This window comes from Rhinolophus sinicus, chromosome 8 (genome assembly GCF_057876585.1).
Source record: "Rhinolophus sinicus isolate RSI-liver-muscle chromosome 8, RSI-T2T, whole genome shotgun sequence".
Taxonomy (NCBI): domain Eukaryota; kingdom Metazoa; phylum Chordata; class Mammalia; order Chiroptera; family Rhinolophidae; genus Rhinolophus; species Rhinolophus sinicus.
Window position 1 is genome coordinate 47,565,378 of NC_142508.1, and position 25,780 is coordinate 47,591,157.

The following is a 25,780-nucleotide window of genomic DNA, read 5'->3' on the forward strand; positions in this document are numbered from 1 at the left end:
TAATGTCCCATACTTTATGAAGAAACACCATCCAACCATGGGTATCCATGTGTGAAGTAGAGAGGGTAAAGTATTGGTCAGAAGCCAAGAGAGAAAGTAAGGTCCTAAAAGATGACAAAAATTGTCCCAAAACACATAGTGAGTCAGTGAAATTCTGGTTCCCTAATATGCAAGTCCAATATCTTTCATTCTATCGTCCCCCTTCAAACCACCTGGGTCCTTTGGTATAATAGTCAATCTCTTTAAATGAGTAAGAGTTCTCTTACTCTCGTCCTAGCATGAGAAAAAGAAGGAGATGTCATTTTTGTGGCAATCAAAAATACTTCTAGATATTGTCCAAGTGTCCTCTGGGGGAGTGCCCACCCTGACCCCATTTGCTCTACCTGGAACAGCCTCCCCCCTGGAACCTGCATGGCTCTCGCTGTCATTGCTCAAATGTCCCATCCCTAGAGAAGACTTTCCTCTACCCCCCCCCCCATCATTCTTTATTTCTCTTCATTGCACCCCTCACTACCTAGCACTTGTATGTGCTATTTCTGCTTGTCTGTTCCCTTCCGAGAAGCTGAGCTGGATGAGGGCAGGGTCTTTGTTTTGCGCTCTGCTGACTTCTCAGTGCCTGGCACAGAGCAGACAATCCACCCACACGTATTTGTTGAAAATAGGAAAGAAAGCAGTTGCTACCCTCCCCATAAAAGCACCAAGCCAGGCCAAGAGCAGCATGATGACTCCATGGCTGAGGGCAGAACATCATGACGCCAGTATCTTTTTGCAAATGACAACTGATTCTTCCCCCCAAACTCTTCCCGATTTTTTTCCCTGGACAGCTTTTCTGCAGCCTGCCCACAGAGACCGCCTGCAACGCTTGCGCTTACTTTGACGGTAGTATTACTCCCAGGCATGGGGTAGACCCCGACTCTTCTGGAGAACAGAAGGCCGTACACCATGCAAGCCTTTCCTGCAAGTGAGACACTCATCCATAAAATGAAGAATCAGGTATAACATCTGTTATGCCTTTGAAGCACATGCTTATTCTTTCAAACCAAGAATTAATATTATCATTAATTGGAATGCTATTAAGGGAACAAACGGTATGTGTAAAGGAGTAAAAAGATTTTCCATATATGTCTGTGTATACATATGTTTACTGCTATCTGCATTGATAAATAAACCAATTAAGAGTGGTTATGTCTAGAACTGGGAAGGAGCTAGAAGGGAGAGCCGTTACTTAAGCAGGAAGGGGACTTACGCCATTCAAAAATGTTTGAATTTTTTACCATAAACATGCATCCCATGTAAGAAAAGCTAATGTGTTACAATGAATAACCAATAGCAATATATCCAAAGCATTCCCCTCAGAACGAGGGCCACAACACAACAAGGACGCTGACGCCTGAAGCAGCCCGTTTACACAGGACACATCAGAGATGCTGCGGGTCCCGTGCCAGGCCACTGCAATAAAACGAATATTGCAATAAAGCAAGTCTCGTGAATTTTTTGGTTTCCCAGGCATATAAAAGTTATGCTTACACTATACTGTGGTCTCTAAGTGTGCAATAGCTTTATGGCTAAAACAACAATGTACATACCTCAAAAAATACCTTATCACTAAAAAATGACTTATCACTAACCATCATCTAAGCCTTCAGCGAGTAATAATCTTTTTGCTGGTGAAGGGTTTTACCTTCAATTTGTTTTTTTTTTAAAAAAAAGGCAGTATCTGGAAAGTGCAATAAAACAAGGTATGTCTATATATTAAAACTTACAATCAATACAATAAGATATATAACCACCGCAAGGGAGGAGACATACACAGATATGATGGCCTCGTATACCAAAAAAACAACAACAAAACACCACACAAATAAGCCAGCTGCACATTAGAATTACTGAGTTCAGTCACACGGCTAGAGAGAAGATAAAAATTAAAAATCAGTGGTGTTTCTGTATTATAGGAAAAAACTTTCAAATATTATTTCATTCATTACAGCCACTAAAATATAAATTACCTAATAATTTTAAGAAGAAATAGACACAGTCATTAGAAAGAAAACTATGGAATTTTACTAAGAGACATAACGGAAGGCTTCACAGCAAGACATAACAAACTGCTAAAAGCCTGAAAAACAAAACAAATTAGCAACGTGTATCCAGGGTCCTAACTGGTCTCTCATTCTCCAACGCTCCCCAGTGGGCATCTGCTGTGTGGCCTCCCCAACATGCAATCGTTGCTGCGCTGGAAGCAGCCCCTCAGGGAAGCACACTCCTGCCCTCTCAGCCCTGTGGTCTGGGAGAGCTTGGCTCTGCCTGTGCTCCAGCACCGGGAGTGGGTTTCCAAGTCAGGCCCGGCCAATCAGTGTGTTCCTTTTACTCTTCTGGCCACAGGGTACAAGGTCGGGCAAGAGACCCAAGCCAAGCCAACCGGATTCAATTCTAGAACTTTTGTCAGAGCCTTGGGGAAAACAGAGGTGCTCTTTCTGCTGAGTTGTTGGGGACCCTGGCATGGAGACAGTCTGCCTGGAAATGAAGGGAACACTCAAGAAGGCAGAGAGAACAGACAAAGGCTAAGTTTGTTCAGTACTATGTGAGCCCCTGGCTCCAGGCACACCCAAAGAGCTCACTTTCTTCAGTTTCATAGGTCAATACAGGAGTCTCCTGCCCTGATCCACAGGGCACATGTTCCAAGGCCCTGAGTGGACGCCTGAAACCACGGATAGTACTGAACCCTATGTATACCATGTTTTTTCCTATACATACGAGTACGTGACTATGATAAAGTTTAATTTCTAAGTTAGGCACAGAAAGAGATTAACAATATTAACTGATAATATAATAGGTCCATTATAAAACTATACTATAACAAAAGTTAGGTGAATGTGGTCTTTCTCTCAAAGTACCTCACGGGACTGGACTCAGCCTTCTTGTGATGATGTGAGATGATACAATGCCTACATAAGCTGAAGTGCGGTGAACGACACAGGCGTTGTGACGTAGCTCCAGCTGCCCTGACTATAATATAACCAGCATCGGGTGGCTTCTTTGGCATAGCCCAATTGCTAGTATCACTCCTTGAGGCTTTGGGGCTATTGCTAAGTAACACAGGGTGACCGGAACACAAGCACTGCGGTACCATGGCAGTTGAGAACCTCAAGGGCTACTAAGTGACCAACAGGCAGGTAGTGGCTACAGTGTGGATAAGCTGGACAAGCTGATGATTCACGGACCAGGGGGACGGAGTTGGAAGGCAGGAGATTCCATCACGCCACTCAGAATGATGTGCAATTTAAAACTCCAGCATTTTCCATGTAATATTCTGGACCAAGGGTTACTGAAACTGCGGAAAGTGAAACCATGGGTAAGGGGGAACGACTGTACTGTTTTTCTTGAGAAGCAGTACAGTGCTACAGTCAAGAATTTTACTCTATATATAGTCAGACTGCCTGGGTCTAAAGTCTGGATCTGCCACAAGACTTCTGATAAACTGCTTAACCTCCCCATACCTCACTCAGTCTACACATCAATAAAATGGGAATATGAATAGTATCTAACTCATAAGGTTATTAATAGAATTCAGTCAGTTAATATGCAGAGTCTCAGAATAGAGGATGGCATAAGTACCATATAACTATTAGCTTCTTGTTGCTTTTACTGTTGTTATTTCAAGTATTTTGAGTTTGGCTTCTGTCACTTACAGCCATAGTGATTTTTAGAAACAGATCAAATTGTATCAGTCTCTTGCTCAAAAGCCCCCTTAAAAAAATCCCATCTCATCCTGCATGGAATCTAAACTCTTACCAGGGCCTACAAGGTCCTCTGCCCTACCCTCACCTCTTGCAGGTCGGTATGAGGAGGTTCTGGTATGGGGCCTAGGGACTGTCACAGCGAGCTGGGTGGGGGAACACTGAACCAACCAAGAGACGTGAGGTTATTTTCCATTTGCATCACGGCACTCACCACACCAACTGTCACGTCTATTTCTTTGTTTTGCCCACCAGGTCTGCAGCGCTTCTGACTGTCCCCACTCATCTTTGCCAGCTTGCAGCCAGCTTGTCTGTATTTTACCCAGGGGGTAGCAGTTAGGTGAGGGGGGAAGCAGGCTAGGTGACTGGGGGCCTACCCCAGGAGCTGGTGGGGCCTCAGGAGGGGTCCTGGAGTGAGCAAGGACTCACAGGGGTTCCACAACATCAGGCTATCTTCACTTTGCTGGCTCTGAACATGTCCGCATTAGGTAGAGGTCACAAAGCCCAGTCTCATGGGGGATGGACAGCAGATAAGGTGTGAGCGCCGCAGGAGGGCTGCCTGGCCTGAGTGAGCGGACAGGTACAGGACATAACCCCTGTGTCTGCTGCTCCCAGAAGGATTTTAGGCAAATATCGTTTTACAGATGCTAAGATCCCTGACTTGTAACGATGAGGGAAGCTGCCAAAACAGGCAATTATGCAATCCTGTGAAATCTCAAGCTGACCAGCAAACATAAAAATTTAGTATAGAAAATAATTCAGGAAAGCTAGTTTTACATAAAATTACATTCCATGAACTCTTGTTTCTTTCTAATTTGCCACACCAAACCTAATTTTTCCCTCATGTTCACTCAAATCTTTTTAGCAACTATGAAATTTTACATCATATTCTCCTAAGAGAGCAACATGCCAGTTTAGTCACCAAAATTAGGAGTATACCATTCTTTCCTTGACTCCTATCTGCTTCGGTCCTGCCTTCAGAGGTGTCTTTTCTGTTCTCATTTTCTTCTTTGATTCACTTTCATTTTCTTCATTTTTCTGAAAAGCATGCACTTTTCTTTTCATTGCTATACCTTAACTCAATAATACTCCCTGCCATATTGTGATTTATAGTACGAAATATATATATATTTGGTCTTCTCCCAAGGTTCCTGGCACACAGTTCCTAAAACCCTTGGAATTTTCTAAGTAATAAGAGAGATAAAGTATCTTTTGTTATTCATAACAAGCCTCTTTCAACCAAACCTGAGTTTATGTTGATGAGGTAACTTCTGGAAAGCCCCTATGGATACAGGCTGGTTGCCAGGGGAACCAACCACAGGATTAGAGGTTTGGGGAGGGGAAGGGGCTGGAGGTAGACTCAATCGCCCATGGACAATGGTTTAATTAACCACACCTAGTAAATAATGAAGTCTAGAAAAGGCCCAAAGGAAGGGGTTCACAGAGCTTCCATGTTGGTGAATACATGGAGGTGATGGGGGGAGGGAAGTTCTACACATCTTCCTGAGATAGGGCGGGGTCAGGGCCTCCAAAAACACCCACTAACCTTCAGCTGGAGGCAGAAAACTAGTGGACCAGAATGTGGAACAAACCAGCCAGAACCGGCCATGACCAAGATGTCGAGGAGATTCACCTCCAAAAACCTCCAGCCTCATTATACCCTCATTAAAATACATTTGCGTATTAAATAACACCCACCAGCACCACGACACTTCCGAAAAGGACCATGTAAGAACAAAAAAGGGGTATATCTGCATTTCTCAGAAAAGCCCACCCGTTTCTGAACTGGAACTAATAGAATATTCCTCCCCTTCATTTCCATGCGAAACACCTACCAAATAAGAATTACTGTCACACATAAATTCGAGGTTGTCTGTAGCTCGGAGGCAACCTCTACTCTGCCTGTGGAGATCTTTACTCAATAAACTACTTTCAATTGATTATCTGGCTCGCTCCTCAATTCTTTCCTGGGCATAGCCAAGAACCCTCTTTCCTGCAATATTCCCACATATCCTGCCCTATGCATCTCTTCTATCTGGCTGCTCCTGAGTTATACCCTTTTATAATCTAGTAAGTAAAATGTTTTTGAGTTCTTTGAGCTGCTCTAGCAAATTAATCAAACTCGTGAAAGGGGTGATGGAAACCTCTGATTTTATCGCCTGTCAGTAAGAAGCACAGGTAACAACCACACCCTGGACTTATGACTGGTGTCTAAAGGGGAGGGGGACAGTCTTGTGGGGGTGAGCGGTTAACTCCAGACAAACAGTGTCAGAAATGACCCTCTTGGGTCATCACATTGGGTGATCAGAAATGCCAGAAGTGAGGTCGAGTACAATGTGAGGAGACAGAAGGGGAGTTTCCTAAACACTCCCCTTTTCTATCAGAAGACCACTTCACATGCACAAATCCCTCCATGAAATGGAATCATTTATGGGGTATTACCGACACATTACACCTCTCATATTCATATGGGCATAAGTTGCTCTCTTTTTTTAACTTGGAAAATGCCCAAACATACACAAGAGCAGAGTGTAACAAACCTCATATCAATCAAAAAGCTTCAATATTTTGCCATGTTTTTTCATCCTTCTCCCCAACTCCACTTTTTGCTGAAATGTTTTGAAGTAAATCCCAGTCAACCAAGAGCTAGTACATGTTCAAACTTCCCAAAGTATCTTTAGATCTTTTTTGTTTGTTTAAATCTCAACCCCAAAAGGCTCGTTTTATTTGCTTGTTGTATCTCTTAACTCTCTTTTAATTTAGGTACCTTCTACCTAATTTTTTTTCATGCTACTTGTTGAACAAATCCGGTCAACTGTGTAGAATACGCCACATTTTGGATTTGCTTGCTTCCTTGGGATGTCATATAACTTGTTCTGCTGTACCTCACATTTCCTGTTGGCTGGGAATTCATTCTCGAATCTTGATTAGATTATTTCAGGTGTTTTTTTATCTACCCCCACCAGGAGAGGAGAGAAAAGGGAGAAGTCCAAGAATTATGGGGGTGCTGCTGTGTGGTTCTTATCAGGAGACATTATCATCCAGTTGTCTCATATTCAATGATGCTGAGGTTGACCAGTGGATCTGGGTGAGAAAGGCCTGATTCCTCCCTTATGAAGTCCCTTACGACCTTTCACCAAATGGTATTATCCTCCACTGTTGACCACTGTACACTATACAGAATAATACTGAGAGTCTTCTAAACAGAAGAATCTTCCCTCATCAATTAGAGCCACTTAGTTACCCTGAGAAACAGTCTGTACTGGAGAAGCAGGAAATTTGCTTAATATCTTATTTTTCTCCTTTTAAGTAGAAAGTTTTAGGATACTGAGTTGGTTGCACAGTGTGTCTTGACAAATCAAAGTCAAAGGGTCCAGTCCCTCCAGAGTGGCAGATGCCCTCTGGCCCCAGTGGCTTCCATCCACGTAGTATTGCTGTTCACAGTGAAGTTTACAGAATCACCCAAATTCCAACTATTAAAAATAGCTTCTAAAGGCTAAAATCTGAAGACAATTTAGATAACAGAAAGATTCACCTCAATAAAATAAGCCAAAAAGAATAACTAGAAATTAGCAACAGCCTGAACACTGGATTCATACAAGCATTTTATGAAGTGAACTACAGTTTCTGATTAGTAGTAGCAATTTGGATTTTCATTTGGCATATACAGTTAGGAAATATTTACTCCATAATCCGTTATGGAAGATCTACTAGTCAAAACATGAAAAAAGTAACACTGAATTTTACCTTTAGGCAAAAAAAAAAAAAAAAAAAAAAAAAAAGAGTATGCAAGTTTAATTCCATTAAGGTTAATGAAAACCACATTTTGAAACCAGCTCCTAATATTTTCCATTACTGTTACTCTACAGTATTTTTGGCATATATCTATCCCAAATAAATGTCAATATGCTTGAATTAAGGTCCTTCAGAGTCAGTCAGCACTCACAAATAAATTATTTCAGTTTCATAGTAATCACATAGTATACAAAAGACATCTGTTAGTGCATCAAACTGAAAGCCAAGGTTCAATGACATAAAGATTTTATTTAAAGTCTGTCTGTCCATTTACAAGGAGGTAATACTTGGAAAGCCACTAAAATGCTGGAAGATATAAAATATAGTACCCTTAAAGACATAAAACTTCTGGGAGCCCTGGAGCTGACCTGGGCTTCTAGAATGCTTGTACAGAGCATCTGCCCAGAGGGCCAAGGCCTCCCAAACAGTGAGGCTCCACTGTGAAATCAGAGCCCCAGACCTGCCAAAGGAAGAATAAAGCAAGAGGAGACATGGCATCACTGCTCCCTGCACGCTGGCAGACCCTGTCCTGCCCTCCTTTCACCTTCCCTGCACAGGCTGCCCTCTTTATCTTCTGACTTCACCCCTAGTACTCTCCCTTTGTTCACTATTTCAGCCACAATAGGTCTCTCAACAGCCAGGGCCGCTTCTGCCTCAGGAACTTGGCTCTAGCTGTTCCCTCTGCCTGGAGTCCTCTTTTCCTGGTGATCAACAGGGCTTACTCCTTCATCTCCTCCAGGTCTTGACTTAAATGTCACCTTCTAAGTGATGCCTTCTAACCACCTTATCTCAGACTGCAGCCCTCTTCTATCTACACAAAGGGAGGAATTTTTCCCCTGTTCACCACTGTCATCTTCTGTGCCTGGAACAGTACCTGGCACAAATAAAATATGCAATAAATATTTGTGGAATGAACGCATGAATCATAAGTCCATATGATTCTTTCACTTATATTTACACTGAAAAAGTAATTTTATTTAAGACAAGTGATAAACGTTTGTAAAAAGAGATGGACATTTGTGACTTCCTAATAAATAGAAAACCAAGTTACAGGGTTGTCTACACTTCTTTAATATGAACACCAGGTTTTAATTGCAAATGATTCTTAGTAAGAATAACATATTTCTGGGACAAATGAAATCGAGGTAGACAAAACCAAAGAAAAATTAGCCACTCAGTTCAGGTAGTCTGGTATTTTACAGGGACACTGGAATTACCACAATCGTAAAAACCACCGGTGGAGATGCTCCTAGATTCAAACAGAAAAGATACAGTCAGCAGGTCCCCTGCAGTCTAACTCTAAAAAATGTTTGGGTAGGATGTCAAAGCTTTCTACAAAGAACAAATTCAATATGGGAAAGCATATTTTTCCTGAATTCCCATTTTGGCTGGACTGACAGCCAAAGGAGTCAGTGAGACTTATACAAAGGAATTCCCATGAAGCACTTGATGAAGACCACATTTCTCATTTTAGACAAAATTCCAGTTCATATACAATGTGAACTATACATTTTCTATAAATCCAGTGAGGGAAAAATCCTACCTAAACAGGCAATTGGCTTGTCCAAAGGTTCCCAGCTACGGCAAGTGTATCCAATGAGCATCCCCCCATCCCCTCCACTTCCTTCCCAGTGCCCCATTCTAGACACAAGGCAAACAAAGCAGTTACTACTGGTAGAAGGGGTTCTCTCAGGCTCTTATATGGAAAAACAGTTCCTACATCAGGCAGGTAATACTGCTGCCACCTTACAACACCAAAAGAGAAGATTCCACAGAGGGAAAAGGGAGGTGAATTACCTCAGGAACCAGGAAAGAAATAAGCAGAGCAAATGTTCTGGGAGGGGCAACTTTTTCTACTTAAAGGAGCTCGTTAGAGTATCTTTCTGCACACTTGCCTCTGCTGTTGCCTTTCCACACATTGCGTTCCGCACTTCAGAGAAGGGCTGATAGTACCTTTCAAGCCATGTTGGAAGCAATAATAAATGATGATGATGACAACTAACTAGGTACGGAGTTTCACACACACCTACCACTTCTGATCTTCACAAGAACCCTGGAAGGTAGGTGGCAGTTCCATTTTATAGATGGACAAGCCGAGGCTTAGAGATGTTAGATTTGCTCAAGGCTCTACAGAGCAGAGTCATTTTCCAAATCCAGGTATTCTGACTCCATGCTTTATAACAGGCACTAGTTAACTAGTGAAACACCATAGTCACAACTCACTGACCTAACAGCAAGATTGTGAGGATGAACCCCCTGGGTAAGGGGCAATGTCACGGATGGGCACAAACAGGACAGGACTCACACAGGCGGCAATGCAGCTCCTAGACACAGGCAACAGGATCGGCACACCCACCAGCACATCCAAACCCGGCTGTAAGCAAGGGAGCATCAGAAGCAAGCTTTGGGCACCTTCAGCGTGGGACACTGGCACTGATACTTAGTCACAGGTTGAAAATGCTCAGGCATTTGAGTACTGAATGCAGGGCTTCTCTCTTGTCCAGTCTTGGGCTAAGCTCCTGAGAAGTCCTTGACTCGCCAGTCAAGTTCAGCAATGTGAGGCCAGACTTCTTTCCCCAGGATGAATGTTAAAGAGCCTCTCAGGGGCTTGCTGATAAATCCCTAAAAAGACCAACGGGAAAACAAACAAATGCCTAGCCATTCCATCTGAGCTGGTGAATATTCCGAGAGAGAGACCTTATTGGTCCGTGGCAGTGCATAAATTCTAGAAACAACAAACACTGCTTTGTGGAAAAAGCAAAATGTTAAGTCTGCAGGCCTATATCTGGCAATCACATTTTATAACTTATTTCTACGTCAGCTGTTTGAAACTTAGACTACACTCATAGATTCGAAAACCTATCAACAGCATTTAGTTTCCAGTCTGGCCTCCGAAATCCTGTTTAGCCCGTTATGTACAAAAACATGGTAGTATTCCAGCTATCCTAGTCACATTTCAATGGAGGAAAGCCAAGTCCAAATGCCAAACCACAACAATAATGAAATATTCCCCTTCTTAGCTCAACTGGTCCACACAGGTCCCAGGAAAGCAGAAGGGACAAGGCCGGTGCTACGGCCCCTCGGTGGCTTACTGAACCCTTCTCCTCATGGCTGGTTCATCCTCTAGTTGTCAGACTTGGGGAACAAGGGTACTTGCTCGGCAGAGTTGGAGGACAAACAGACACACAGATTTAGCTCTGCCTCCTCCAGCACCTGGAGGCATAGCTCGAAGAAGAGCTCAATAATGTTCAGGTTAAAAGAAAAGCCTTTGGCCTTTTTCAAGCTACTCTTGCCTACAATTCTCAATAAGCTAAAAGTGCTGTGTCATTACAGGATGACAGCTCTAGCAGTTGGGGTCGAATTGTTCGACACTTTCTCAGAGGCCAAGAGTCCCTGATGGCTGTGTCTGCCGTGACCAGGCACACTGTTGGCAGAACAACATGCTTCTCCACGTAAAACAAACGAAAGCCGGAGCTGTACATTTGTACACACACAGGCGCTAGTCTGGAAAGGCATGTACCAACAGTAAATGGTGGCCACTTCTGGGAAAAGGAATGGGGTGGGAGAGGAAAGCAGTAATTTTGCTTGAATTTCTTTTGAGAAGTACATTTAAAAAATATATATATGCTGGGCTGGCCCGGTGGCTCAGGAGGTTGGAGCTCCATGCTCCTAACTCCGAAGGCTGCGGGTTCGATTCCCACATGGGCCAGTGGGCTCTCAACCACAAGGTTGCCAGTTCAATTCCTCAAGTCCCGCAAGGGATGGTGGGCTCCACCCCCTGCAACTCAGATTGAACACGGCACCTTGAGCTGAGCTGCCTCCTGGATGGCTCAGTTGGTTGGAGCACGTCCTCTCAACCACAAGGTTGCCGGTTCCACTCCCGCAAGGGATGGTGGGCTTCGCCCCCTGCAACTAGCAACGGCAACTGGACCTAGAACTGAGCTGTGCCCTCCACAACTAAGACTGAAAGGACAACAACTTGAAGCTGAACGGCACCCTCCACAACTAAGATTGAAAGGACAACAACTTGACTTGGAAAAAAGTCCTGGAAGTACACACTGTTCCCCAATAAAGTCCTGTTCCCCTTCCCCAATAAAAACAAACAAACAAACAAACAAACAAACATATGTGTGTGTGTGTGTGTATATATATATATATGCTTTACATATATATATATACACACACACGCTTTACATATATATACATATATATGCTTTATGTATGCTTCACGTGTATAATTTTTAAAAAGAAACCATGACAAGCCACTTTAAAAACATTTAAAAATGATAATTTCCCTGAATATAAAATGTGATCAAAGAAATAACCAGAAATTATAAATATATTTGGATAGATTCAAAACAGGATGACCCAGGGCAGTCATTATATATTTATACTAGCAGGTTCAGCAAACTACAGCCCATGGGCCAAATCCAGTCCAACAGACACGTCTACAAGATAAAACTAGTTTTTACATTTTTAATGGGTTATAAAAAAAGAAGATGTGAGAGACCACATGTGACCCACGAAGCCTAAATTTACTGTTTGCCGTCTACAGAAAAAGTCTGATGATCCCCGATTTACACCAAGAATACTGTGTCTTTTCAAAAAGAGTTCTAAATTCCTCTTGGAAATGCTTTCAAAATCACTTTTAAACACAATAAAAATTAGCTGTATTCCTTAATAGTTTACCTCTTTGTTTTTTTCCTAAACCTACAGCAGTAGCTTATTCAGCCACCTCAATCACTGGATCTGGCTCTGGAGACTGGTGATTTCCTAAAATCAAATTCAGCTCCAGGATGGGGAAAAGGGCATTCTTCCTCCTAGCATCTGGGAGCCTAACCTATGATGTGCTGCTAAAATGCAAAATGGAAAAATCAAACTCAGAAGAACTCTCTGAGCAGTTAAAAATAATTTTAAAAATCTATCAGTGACACTAATACAACAAACCACAATTTTACAAACCATTTCCTAAACGAAGGAAGGGAAAGAAAAAAGATCGTCTTTATTCTGAATGAAATTTGTATTCTAATCTTACATTCTAATCTAGAGCCCTGAAAGAGGGAGAGTATTTCATTTTGACTATCAAAGACCCTAAGAAATATACTGAATAAGAATCAAACGCATCCAATTATGAACAGGGATACATTTTCCTACCCGAGTATGACACTGGCTAGCATGTAAATTCAACAAAAATGGCCACCCTTTGTAGCTCTGTGTTCAAGAGAATCTTGACTCTTAAAACCGTACAAACTTTTCAAGAAACAACATCTCAAACAGGTACTTGTAAGAAATCAGTTCCCAGATGTTCTTTTTTGTGAATTTCGAACTGGAAACATAATTTATCCTGTGAAAATGTGTGGAACTGTCTACATTAAACTACTGGTTCTATATGACAACTCACAAAGCTCAAAATCATATTTAGAATTCTCAGTCCCCACCCTGTACTTTTAACAGTATGTTATTTGGAAATTAAGTTCCAATTTGAACATTTAAAGAACATAAAATATATGAAATCTGTCTGTGTGTTTAATAATCTTTTAACCTACTTAATTTGAAATGAAAGCAATTCAGAACTCGGCATGCACAAATTTTTCTAAGGAGAAAGTATCAACAGGAAGAGAATAAAGACCATCGTTATGGTGACTTGGGAAAAAACCATTTACCCCTGGGATATAGTTTCCTAGCCAAGTATGACCCAGAAGATACGCTACCTCAATGTCCTGGAGACTGAATTCCTTCTGATCCGTGAAGTTTGCGGCCCCAGCACTCAGTTCCATCAGCATCTTGGCGATCTCAGGCTTTATGGCTGAAGTCAGCCGACTGGCTGCTTCCATGACGTGCTCCTGCACGTCTTTCAGTTGCATGGCCGCCTTGGAGTAGTGCGAGTTCCTGAACACAGTGCTGAAGAGATCTGTGAGGAAAGTACTGGCACGGCAGAAGACATTGAGGGCGTCCAGGTACTTGGAGATGCCCTGCTGGATGTCGGCGATGGGAGTGGAGTGGGGCATGGCATGGTGGCAGCTGCCTGCAGCAGTCAGACTGCCCAGCGGGGCAGTGGTGGCCGTAGACGCCAGGGGAGCACTCAGTGCTCGGCCCAGCTCGGGCATCGGGTACTGCTGGTGCTGCTGCACCTTCTGCTTGGACCCGCCAAGCAGGAAGCGCCGCTTGTAGTCCATTTTGCTGTCTTGGGCACTGCAGCAATACATGCGGGAGAGGGAACTGTCCCAGGGACCGGGAGCGGGGCAGGGTTCCAAGTCTTGTTTATCCCCCCCAATCTGTAGCTAGGTATAAAAATAGTGGAGTTCTGCAAATATAAGTTTTAAAAAAGGCATTTCCATGAGGCAGGTGACCATGTGATCCAATGTAGATATGAGGAGGACAACAGGTTTATATAATTAATATTTTCAGTGTAGGAAGGACCTCTGACGAAAAATATATGTGTGTCCAAAATGCTGTAGAAGAACTGTTAGCATTCCACTCTCTTCATAAAAAGATACGCTTGCTGAGAAAAACGCTTACCTATAATTGCTTTGCAAGAATATTTTGATACTTGTATCTACCATGGCAGAAAAATAACTTAACTTTAAAAAAATGTAATATAATGTATCTTTAATATACCAGAAAAGTTAGAACCCCAAAACCCACAAGCTGATCAACAGCGATTTAAAAGGTAGTACAGAATTACCTCACACTCAGTTCTTAAGGAAGATCAAACCTCTGCTGAATTTTGACAGAGCCTGCCTGTCAAATCCATTTACCTGTAAAGCTTCTTCTCAAAGCGAAAAATTTCCAAATTTCCTTTAATATTTTCGGAAAACAAGTTTTTGTTTTTGAAAAATGGCATTTGTTATTGTAAGTCTTCTCCTCCTTGCCTTTTGTTTGCTGAGGTAGCGATTTCCTTGTAACATTAATAAGAGGTGCTTCCAGACTGGGTTGGCCCTCAATTGTAAAGTCTGAAGCAAGAATGCACAGATGTAATTGTAAGGCCTCTAAGTCATTTCCTGTAAGGGGGAAAAAATAAGATTGTTAGGAAAGTTACAGGACAATGAGTAATTCTGGAACATTAACTCTTGAAATGCTATTCTCCCCAAAGGTGGGCTACAAATGAGTAAAAAATCATATTATAACCTTACAAAAGTAGGTACAACAGCGAGAGCTGAACTTGATTCCTTGAGTTGCAGTACAAAAATAATGCAATTTAAAAAAAGTTCGATTCCACAGCCACCATTCCAAAGCTAACACGAGTACCTGACAAGTCAAGCAGGGCCTGGATGATAAGTATAGCACTCCTAAAACTTTAAGGGGATTTGGAAAAGGGAGTGATGAGCAAAGATGAAGAGAAATGAGGAAGGTTGTTATTTAGAAAATGTTACTTTGAGTTAGGCCTTGATTGTAGGATGGGTTTTGTCAAGTGCCAAAGTGATGGGTGAGGCTCCCCAGGTGAAAGGACCGCCATAGCAAAGGCCCTGAAGCAGGATGGCACGAGGTCTGTTCAGGATACCCAGCTGGACCAAAGTGCAGTGTACAGAAAGACAGAGCCTGGAGGTGGGTGGCTAGCAGGAGGTCTGCAGATAGGATTCTTCTCATCCTCACCTAGGTACCAGTTTCCCTCCTGGATGTTCAAAGGGAAGCCTGGCAGACTGCGCCAGCTCTTACACTCTGAGGTAGCTTCTATAGCACGCCTGGCACTGAATAGGTTCAAATACCCATGTCTTGATATTTCTGATTGTAATTTCTGATACACCTATAACAGTGGACTCGTGTGAGTCTCACATAGCTAGCACCAGGGTTCACACTAGCCTGAACTATCTGTTCTTTCAAACATAATAGTTCAAATATACAAAGGTGCCCAAAAAATGTATATACATTTTAAGGAAGGAAAAAACTGTATTAAAATTACACTGATGGGAACCACTTTGAGCCTCTTATAACTGCGGAAGTCAAACATGACTTGTATTCCTCTTTTGTTATCAGTATATACTGAGTATTACAATTTTAATACAGTTTTTTCCTTCCTTAAAATGTGTGTGTATACATTTTTTTGGCACCCTCTGTATTTTACTGAGTATTGTCTTTAGTCCATATTACACTTCAACCTATGTGTGTATATAGTTTGGTCTACTTATAGGTAACTGGTTTTTCTTTCTTTCTGTTTTCCTTATTTTGTAGATAAAAATAAATACAAGTCACTCATCATGGCCAATACCATGCCTCCTTTATGGTTCTGTGATGGCATAAGGAACCTAGGAAGGTAAGTGACAAGAACAAGAGATGAGAAAAGTGCTGTGGATACAAACACATTCTCTGAAAGTGTAGTAACCCTAACTCAGCTAGCATGTAAATTCAACAAAAATGGCCACCCTTTGTAGCTCTGTGTTCAAGAGAATCTTGCCTCTTAAAACTGTATAAACTTTTCAAGAAACAACATATCAAACAGCTACTTGTAAGAAATCTGTTCCCAGATGTTCTTTTTCCAAATTCAGGACAATGAGGCAATCATATCCATCTCTACCCAAGCGCTCCATTATAATCAGTGCGGCTTTAGGAATTCTGATGTACAACAGAAGCGCTCCACAGGAGTGCTGAAGGAGGATGGCTGCTCACACAGGAACCGTGTGGCCCGTGAAGGAGAACCATGGCTTTGAGTTGGCCCCACTGAGTGTCCTGAGCAGCCCTGAGGAGCACTCCTCAGCTCGGTGCTGCGTGCTGGTGCCTCTGGTCTGAGAGTCCACCCCCATGGCCATGGCTCTGCCAGATGGTCCTGGAAGGCCAAGAAAGAACCGTATACTTACCTAAATTTGTAAAAATTATCATAAACATGAAACCGCTTTTTTAACTTTACATGCTTCTAAAGTTTATTTGAATGAAACTTGTAATGCTTAAAAATATACTACTTCACCAAATTCAGCTACAAATTCAATGCAACCGTCTATCAAAATCTGAACAACGTTTTTTAATAGAAATGAGCAAGATGATCCTAAAATTTATATGGAAACACAAGGGACCCAAGATGGCCAAAAAAATATTGAAAAAAATATGCTGGAGGATTCAAACTTTCTGATTTGAAAACCTTCTACAAAGCTATAGTAATCAAGGTAGTGGAGTACTGGCATGAGATAGACAGACAGACAGACAGACAGATCTCAATGGAATAAAACTGAGAATTTAGAAAAACCCCTACATCTATGGTCAACTGATTTTAGACAAGGGTGCCAAAACCCAGCTGAAAAAGAACAGTCTTTTCAATAGAGGATGCTGGGACAAGTAGATACCCACATGCAAAAGAATGAATATGGATCCCTATATAATATACAAAAACTAACTCAAAATAAATAAAAGACCTAAATGTAAGAGCTAAAACTATAAACTCTTAGAAGAAAATATGTATAAAGCTTTGCGATCTTGGATTATGAGTAGGCAATAGTTTCTAAGACATGACATCTAAAGCACAAGCATCAAAAGAAAAACTAGAAAAATTGGACTTCATCAAAATTAAAAATGTGCATCAAAGGTCATACCACCTGAAGAGACAACACACAATGGGCAAAAATATTTGAATATCATGTATCTGTTAAGGGTCTAGTATCCAGACTATATAAAGAACTCTTGAAATTCAACAATAAAATGACAAATGATCCAATTAAAAAATGGGCAAAGAAGTTGAATAGACATTTCTTCAAAGATATACAACTAGCCAATAAGCGAAGGAAAAACTGCTCAACACGATTAGTTATTAAGGAAATACAACTCAAAATCACAAAAAGATACCACTTCACACATACCAGGATGACTACAACAAACACAAAAAACAACACAGAAGATAAGTGTGGGCGAGAATGTGGAGGAACTGGAACCTTCATACATTGCTGGTGGGGACACGAAATGATGCTGCCACTGGGAAAAGCAATTTGGCAGCTCCTCAACATGTTACACGGAGAACTGTCAGATGACCAAGCGATTCTACTCTCCACAAGCCAGACACATGAAGAAGCAACAAATTATATGATCCCATTGCCATGAAATGTCTGGAGCAGGCAAATCCATAGAAACAGAAAACATATTTGTGGAACAGGGAGTCACTGCTAATGGGTTTCTTTAGGATGCTGACAAGATTCTGAAGTTGGACAGTAGTGATGGCTGCACAACTCTGAATATACTAAAACACATATGATATATGAATTATGTCTCAATAAAGCTGTTATTTTAAAAAAATGTATTTCATCTTTGCATTTCCCTTATGTATCTTCTGGTTTAACAGCAAAAGGTACACAGCACCTTTTGTACATTAAAAAAAAGTACATAAAAGGTAAGTTTCCATGGATACGTTTAATGTCAGACTTAGTCTCCTCTTCATACTCCAACTGGAAATCTCTATTTAAATGATGCTATCCAGAGCCTGGCCCTTAAAGGTCCTCTAATTTAAGGCCTTCAATTTATAGACAAGGGGAAAATAAATCCCAGGATACTAAATGTCTTGCACTAGACCACATAGTGTCAGGATCAGACTTGAGTATCTTGACTCTCAGAACTCCAAACACATACATAAACATTCTGTTCTAAATTACCCAGACTGGGAGGTAGATTAAGCTAAGCTGCAGTCACAAATCCTTAAAGAGCAGCCTAACCTAATAAAGATTTATTTCTTGCTACATGAAGTTCAATGTGGGTCTCGCAGCCCTTCTTCAACTTGTAGGGACATCACTTCAACTTGTGTTTTCCATAGTCACCTTACCACACAAAAAAGAAACTCATACCCATTTTTTACTGTTTCCCACTGGAAGTGACACACACCACTTCCTCTCACAGCCCTTTAGCCAGAATTAGTCACATGGTACCAGTGTAACTACAAGAGAGGCTGGGAAATGGAGATATGGAATAATGGGGAAGCACTACAGTTGGCCATAGCTGTCCACTCAGCTCAGCTGTGTGTTGTGAAGTTCTCACTAGACGGCAAAAGCAATTCAGATTCCACACAGGAGAAGCTGTATTGTCATGAGGAGTCCCCACAGCCGGCCAGGTGATTGTTACACAGGCTGCTCTAGGACATGCTCTTCGTTGTATGTATGCAGAACGGGGGAGTGGAAGGCGGTGGGGAGGGAAAGGTCACAGATTTCTTTGAGAAATTGATGAAAGGACACTCCTTAGTCAAACACATACTCAAACCACCAAAGTTTCCACTCAGTTTTGGCATTGGAGCCCCAGGTGAATGACCACCTGCCCTCAACACTCCCCGTGCTTCCTGTCCTCCCACAGGAAGGCTACAGAGAGCTGGTGGCAACAGGTAACTTTGGGGAAACCGAGCCTCACTTCCTGCATCTAGTGTTGATCCAGCAGGTAACCAAGCAGCGGAGGCCAAAGGCCCAGGCTAACGCATTCAGGGAAACCAAAGAGAAACACAGCTGGGACTCTTTTGCACCCACACCACTCACTACCTATGCACCTGCATTTTCCAGGTGTGGTCCTTAGACCATGAGCATCAGGACCAAAGGCGCACCTGCCTTACGATAAGTCGTCTAGAGGTCATATCAGTGTACAGGGGGTGGTCGGAACAGCCACTGAACATGTCATTAAGAATGGAAACGTTTCAAGTAATTTTTTTCACAAGATGCCATATTAACATTAACCTTTTTAAGACTAGAATGAAAAGAAAGAAGGAGTCAATGAAAACCAATCCTGGCTAAAGGACTTCCTTCCCTGATATTAGAATCAGAATACCACTCTTAAGACAATGACTATTGAAACGTGGATTCCTGGGGTATAGGCCAAATCTACCGAATCAATCTTTCGGGGTAGGAGCAGAGCATATGTATCTTTCAAAAGCTTCCCAGGTGAGTCTGATGCAAGCTGTAATTTGAGGACCAAAATGCTCAGCTGAAAACCTGCTGGCAGTGACGAGGAGGGCACCGAGCACAAGTCCTGAAGACACTGATTCTGTTTACCAACACTCCTATTCAATCAAAATCCAGAACGGGAACCTCTCCCCCCATGTGATAAATGACCCTCTTTCTGAGAACCAAGGGGCTAGTTGGACAATTCAATGGAAACTTCTGTTTGTATCCTAATTGCTTCTAACGAGACCACTGAAGTCACACAGTCAAGCCTGGGGTTCTTCTCCAGGCACAAACCCCTTAAGATGAAAACTGTTTTATTTTTAACAGACCTGGTATTCCTATGCTGATCTTTTCTGGAATCAAAATTAGACAATGTTGAATTCAAGGAAATATTATGGAACTGAAATAACATTCAAGTTCTATTATTTTCAAATCAGATTTGGCAAAGAAGAATATGCAGAGAAGGTGGCAATATCCATCTAAGGAGTCGTCTTCACGGCAGTGATAATATCCCCTGACAAAATACTGTTGGCAACCGGGTGATGGGTACATGAGGTCCATCATATTATCCGCTCTACTGCTGCATAAATGAATAAACATTTCTGTAATAAAAAGTTTAAAATTCACACAAACATGTATACAAGCACCTGGATATATCACTTTTACTTTTTAAAAAAATAAAATTCTTCTCCATGCTTGTCTTACTGTTTTTTGAATGCTTTCAACCCTTATTTATCTGCCTGAAGGGCTAAAACATGTTCCATCTATCTAAGCACATTTCTTTTCTTAAAAAGAATTTTCACTGGGAAAATATTCATTATTTATGAATCCACTCACTATTCATGCTACATGGAAATAAATAGGCACTGTGAAAGACCTCAGAAATTAGTTGTAGCCAAGACTTGTAAGATTTAAGTCCTGTGTTCGTAAGTTTTACTGCTGCCTAAGATTCTCAAACACATAGCAGAAAAGGACACTTTAGGAGATGTCACATCTTTTTAACACCAATTTGCAAAAGTTTTCAACAGATTAAAATTGAACTCAGATATGATTACATCATTTAAAAGATTCCTTTCTGCAAAGTTATCAGTAATTTCTATTTCAAATAATAACAAAGAACATGCTTAAAACTACACAAAGTAAAAAGGACTTTCTTACATCCATAAATGATAAGATATAAAAGTGGTCATCCTGAGAAAATCTGAAGAGCTTCCCTTTGGAGAGTACAGAGGATAAAAGGTGGCCTTGGGGGTGGACTAACTGGGTGAGATCCTGGCTCTGCCACTTACCAGCTATGTGACCTTGGGCAAGTTCTTTAACCTCTCTGTGTCTCAGTTTCATCGTCTGTAAAATAGGGATAATAACAGTAACTACTGTTATTGAGTTAAATGAATTTATACACATAAAGCACGAAGAATCACATCTGGCACATATTAAGGACTAAATGCTTTATGATTATTCCCACATAATAAGTGAAAGTAAGAAGGCTTTGTTATCTCCACTTTTGTGGGGAAAAGTTACTGACAAACAAGAAGGTCTTGTAAAGTCACCCAATCCCCACCTGAGTAGAAATCCACATATTCTAGTGTGGGCAGCATCGTATGTTTCAGTGATATGATAGCTATCATTTGTGAACATAGAGAACAAATTTTAAATCCATTTCAGTCATTAAGACAACAGAGAAAAATGAAGTGAAAAGCAGTTCTGGTGACAGCAATGGTTTGACACAAAGTAGTTTCATTCCAAGACGACAGGCTAAATAAATAGTAGCCTTACCTCCCTATTCTCCCCAAATCCCAATGACATAACAGTAAAGATGTGTTCACAAGCGAATCACAGCATAACAGTAATGAGAAGTTTATTTAAATGCTGGCCACTTTGAGTAACGTGAAGATGGAGAGAAAGCAGCTAATTGTATCACAGGACAGACCAGACCAGAGGTAGACACTTCCCAGAATATGCAGAGTCAAAGGTGGGCAGAGAGGCAGAACCCTTTTTCCTGGAGGAGCTCGATAAATGCCCAGCTTTGAGTCAGCAGGTACAGAAATCAGGAGTGGGAAATGGGTTCATCTACCTGATCTCTATACTCTTCACTCCTGGTCAATGCATCGGCCAATTCCTATTAAGGCAAGAGGACCGTTGGAAGAACAGGAACCTCTTATCAATTACCTATATAATCAGCCCAGTTTTTCATTGACAAGGATCGCCAGATAGTGAAAGAAAACGAAGAGGACAAAAAGGACAACTAAGATGAGAAGCACATCAGACCCAGAAGAAACATATTTCAGGCCCCAGAAAAACACCTGAAAAGAAATTCTGATATCCTCAGAGAGATCTGAGAAGCAAGCAAAATCATAAAGGAAGCAAATCATAAAGGAAGCAGAAATCAAGAAGGAATTCTTGGAAATAAGAAATATGATTGCCACAATGAAAAACAAGGGGAGAAATAAAATGGGAGTGGAGTAGGGTATAGGGGAGACACACACACAAACACACTTATATTTTTTAAAATAACCTATTTTGTCGTGTATAATGCACACCCCCATTTTTGGTCCAAACTTTCAAGGAAACTCTTTCACTGTAATTTTTTAATTCAATTTTTGTTTACATTTAGGTACTTGTTTTTTGTATTATAAAGGAATTTTAGCATTTATTTTTTAACATACTATGGTACAAGAAGTTTTATGTAACAAATAATTACAAAACACAAGAACAGACACAAGGCACAAGACATTTCATGTACCGGTAACAAATTTACGATATTTACACATCATAGAAGGCCAAGAACTCTTCGTTGTTTCAAGTTTGTCGTAAATTCAACAAAACCAATTATCGTATTCCAGGGTATCATTCTGCATATGGACATTGTTATTGATTTCTAGAGTGACACTTTCAACTCATAAACATAAATAAAAGAATTCAAAAAAACATTTACATAGATATGGAATTAGTACTACCCATGCATAATACCCTTATTTTTCCCCTCACAAATTTGGGAAAAACGTGCACATTATACATGACAAAATATAGTAAACAATGGAAGAATAAACCAATAACAATGTTTACCTATGAGGTACAGAGAAGAACAAAGGAAAGGAAGGAAGTCGTACTTCTCTCATCTACCTTGCTTTAGAGTTGGATCTTTAGAACCATGTAAATATTTTATATAATTTTTTAAAAGTAAATCAACAGGGAAACAATCCCTAAAAATGAAAAACAGACAAATGAACCTAAACTATTTATCAAAGTGGTGGCATAACAACATAGAGGTTTACTTAAAGTTAAAACAGTGTTTTGACTGTAACTCTCTGGTGTTATTGTCAAAGGAGAAGAGACACGAATATGAAATCAAATAAATAAAATCCTTTAATCCTTTATTTGAATTTGAAATATCAATATGAAATCATGATTCATCTTTCTTTCCAAAAAGTACGTATTTACTTTATGGAAAAGACCTAAAGGACTTCACATCCCAGTTGCAGTGCATGCCCCTAATACTATTTCCCACCAAAAAGAATCAGAGCTCTTTATGGAAATGCCTGATTCTAGATCTGGGATCAGAAACAAAAAGATAAGCCCCGGAATTTTTATCCGGCCAGAAAGCAGGGAACCCATGTAATACTACTACCTGGCTCATATCACAAGGACCCAGAGTTAACCTGAAGAATAAGCTCTACTAATGCCCAATAATGGGACAACTTAAGCATCAAAAAGAGTAACTCTTCTGGAGCAAAATTCATTAAATATATAAAAATTAGTGAGTTTGAGCTTGGCAATGATTTCTTGGATATGATACCAAAAACACAGGCAACAAAAGAAAAAACAGGCAAATCAGATTCAAAATTGAAACTTTTGTGCATCAAAGGACACTAGCATTAGACTGAAAAGGCAACCTATAGAATGGGAGAAAATATTTGTAAATCATATTATCTGAAAAGGAATTAAGATCCAGAATATATAAAAAACTTCTATAACTCAAAAACAAAAACCAAACAGTCTAATTGTAAAACGGACAAAAGACTTGAATAGTAGTTTGTCCAAAGAAATAGACAAATGGCCAATAAGCACATGAAAAGATGCTCAACATCATTAATCACTAGGAAATGCAACACAAAACCACAATGAGACACCACTTCAAATCCATCAGGATGGCTATTATGAAAAGAAGAAAAAAACACAGAAAATAACATGTTGACAAGGATGTGAAGAAATTGGAACCCTGTGTGTTGCTGGTGGGAATGCAAAATGGTGCAGCCACAATGGAAAACAGCATTGTAATTCCTCAAAAAATTAAACAGATAATTACCATATGATCCTGCAGTTACACTCCTGGGTATACACATGCAACAACTGAAAGCAGGAACTTGAACAGTTATTTGTACACCAATGTTCATAGCTGCATTATTCATAAAAGCCAAAAGGTGGAAACAAGCCAAATGTCCATTGACAAATGGATAAACAAAATGTGGTATAACCATACAATGGACTATTATTCAGCTTAAAAAAGGAAGGAAATTCTGATACATGTTTCCATCTGGATCACCCATGTGGCAAGCTCCCTCTCTACTTGTCAGGCCACTGGTCTGCAGAAACCGGGCAGTGGTTGCAGCGTCTATGGTCTTAGCACAGGTGCTAGGGGAACAAAGCCGAGATCACGGTCTCTATTTCCGAAGTCACAGCTAAGTAACAGGATGGGCAAGCACCCTGTTTCTCAAGCTCAGGCTCGATATGGGTAGAGAGCGCTGGCTATTTCTCCGGGGAGCCTGTCCTTTATCTTTTACATCTGTTTACTTCTTTCACACCCACCCCCCCACACACACACACTTTTCTCTCATTTCTCTAGTCAAGTATGTTCATCTACTCTTTTAGTTTCAGGTTTTACAACGAAATTTACCCTGCCAAACTCATGATCAAATATAGATGAACCCTTTGAAGAAGACAATACAAATGGCCAATAAGCACACTGAAAGGTGCTCAACACAATTAGTTATCAGAGAAATGCAAATCCAAACCACAAGTGGTATACTTCACAACCGGTAGGATGGTTATAAAAAAGACAGACAATAGCAAGTGTTGGTGAGATGTGGAGAAACTGGAATCCTCATATATTGTCCATGGGGATGTAAACTGGTGCAGCTATTCAGGAAAATAGTCTGGCAGCATCTTAAAAACTTAGAATTACCATGTATTCAAGTAATCCCACAACCATGTATACATCCAAGAGAAATTAAAAACACATCTCCACAAAAACTTGTATATGAAAGTTCAGAGCAATATTATTCATAATAATAAGAGAGGAAACAACCCAAATGTCCATCAACTAATAAATGGACAAAATGTAATACAGGCAAATGATGGAATAATATTCAGGCATAAAAAGGAATGAAGTGCTGATACATGCTATGATATAAATTGAGACTTGAAAACATGCTAAGTAAATGAAGCCAGACACAAAAGGCCACATATTGTATGATTCCATTAATATGAAATGCCCAGAATAGGCAAATCCATTGAAACAGAAAGTAGATTAATGGTTGCCCAGGGCTGGGGTAGACGGGAAGAATGAGGAATGACTGCTAGTGGATACTTTTTTTTCTTTAGAGTAATAAAATGTTCTAAAATTGATTGTGATGGTAGTTGTATAACTCTGGATATACTAAAAATCATTAAATTACACATTTTAAAGAGTGAATTATATGGTACAAGTTATATTTCAATAAAGCTGTTATTTTAAAAAGATGAACCACTCCACAAACAATTCTCTCTTGAGGAAAAAAAAGACAGAAAATTCTTTCCTCTCCAGTCCACAATAATGTAAATTTAAGTATCTACCTTTGATAATGTGGAGACACTACAGGAAATTCTTTAGGGAGATGAGTGAAGTTAGTGTTTATGAAGTTCAAAGCCCAACCATTCCCATGGCTTTTTTTTTTCCTTGTCAGTTCAGAATGACACAAGCCATATTTAGAAATGCACTCCAGAAAAATGCTTTGAAGAATTTTATTCTCAACATTCATGAATTAAAAATATCTATCCAGGCAAGAAAAAAATGCCACAAAGATTCAGTTCTTCTCTCTCTTGTGATTCTCCTTTTTTGGCTCCCCTTCTATGTCACCACATTAAAAAGAGGGATATGAAAAGACGGTCGCTCTCCTAGCTCTCCTTCCCCTGTGGCTTTTCTTAGTTGCCTCTGTGAAGCACCCTCTCCTTGACAGACCTGAAGTACTGTGTGACCCCTCAGAGCTCGACGCTGTGCCCCGTTTCTAAGATCAACATATTCTCCCTGGGGAGGACCCCCAAATCCATCTCTCTAACCCAGGTTTCTCCTGTGTTCCAGATCCCAAATATTCAACAGCCGACTGGACAGGTCTCCAAGTCATGCCCCAAACCAACTCTCCCAGTCTTTCAGTTCCTTCC

The 25,780-nt window shown here is 40.7% G+C and overlaps 1 protein-coding gene across 8 annotated transcripts in view; it reads right to left on the reverse strand.

Annotated features, from left to right (window-relative positions):
* The window catches only part of GARRE1 (granule associated Rac and RHOG effector 1), a 73,059-nt gene that overhangs the window by 34,950 nt on the left and 12,329 nt on the right, over positions 1-25,780 (reverse strand). For 4 of the 8 annotated variants that reach the window (XM_074314414.2, XM_074314415.2, XM_074314416.2 and 1 more), the window contains exons 2-3: positions 20,653-20,707; positions 13,244-14,533 (exon numbers count right to left, since the gene is read on the reverse strand). In XM_074314414.2, the coding sequence (XP_074170515.1) occupies positions 13,244-13,738 (495 nt within the window). In that variant the 5' untranslated portion in view covers positions 13,739-14,533; positions 20,653-20,707. Of the gene's footprint in view, positions 1-13,243; positions 14,534-20,652; positions 24,141-25,780 lie in introns of those variants that run through there. The other 4 variants (XM_019742672.3, XM_019742673.3, XM_074314418.2 and 1 more) reach the window with 2 other exon arrangements.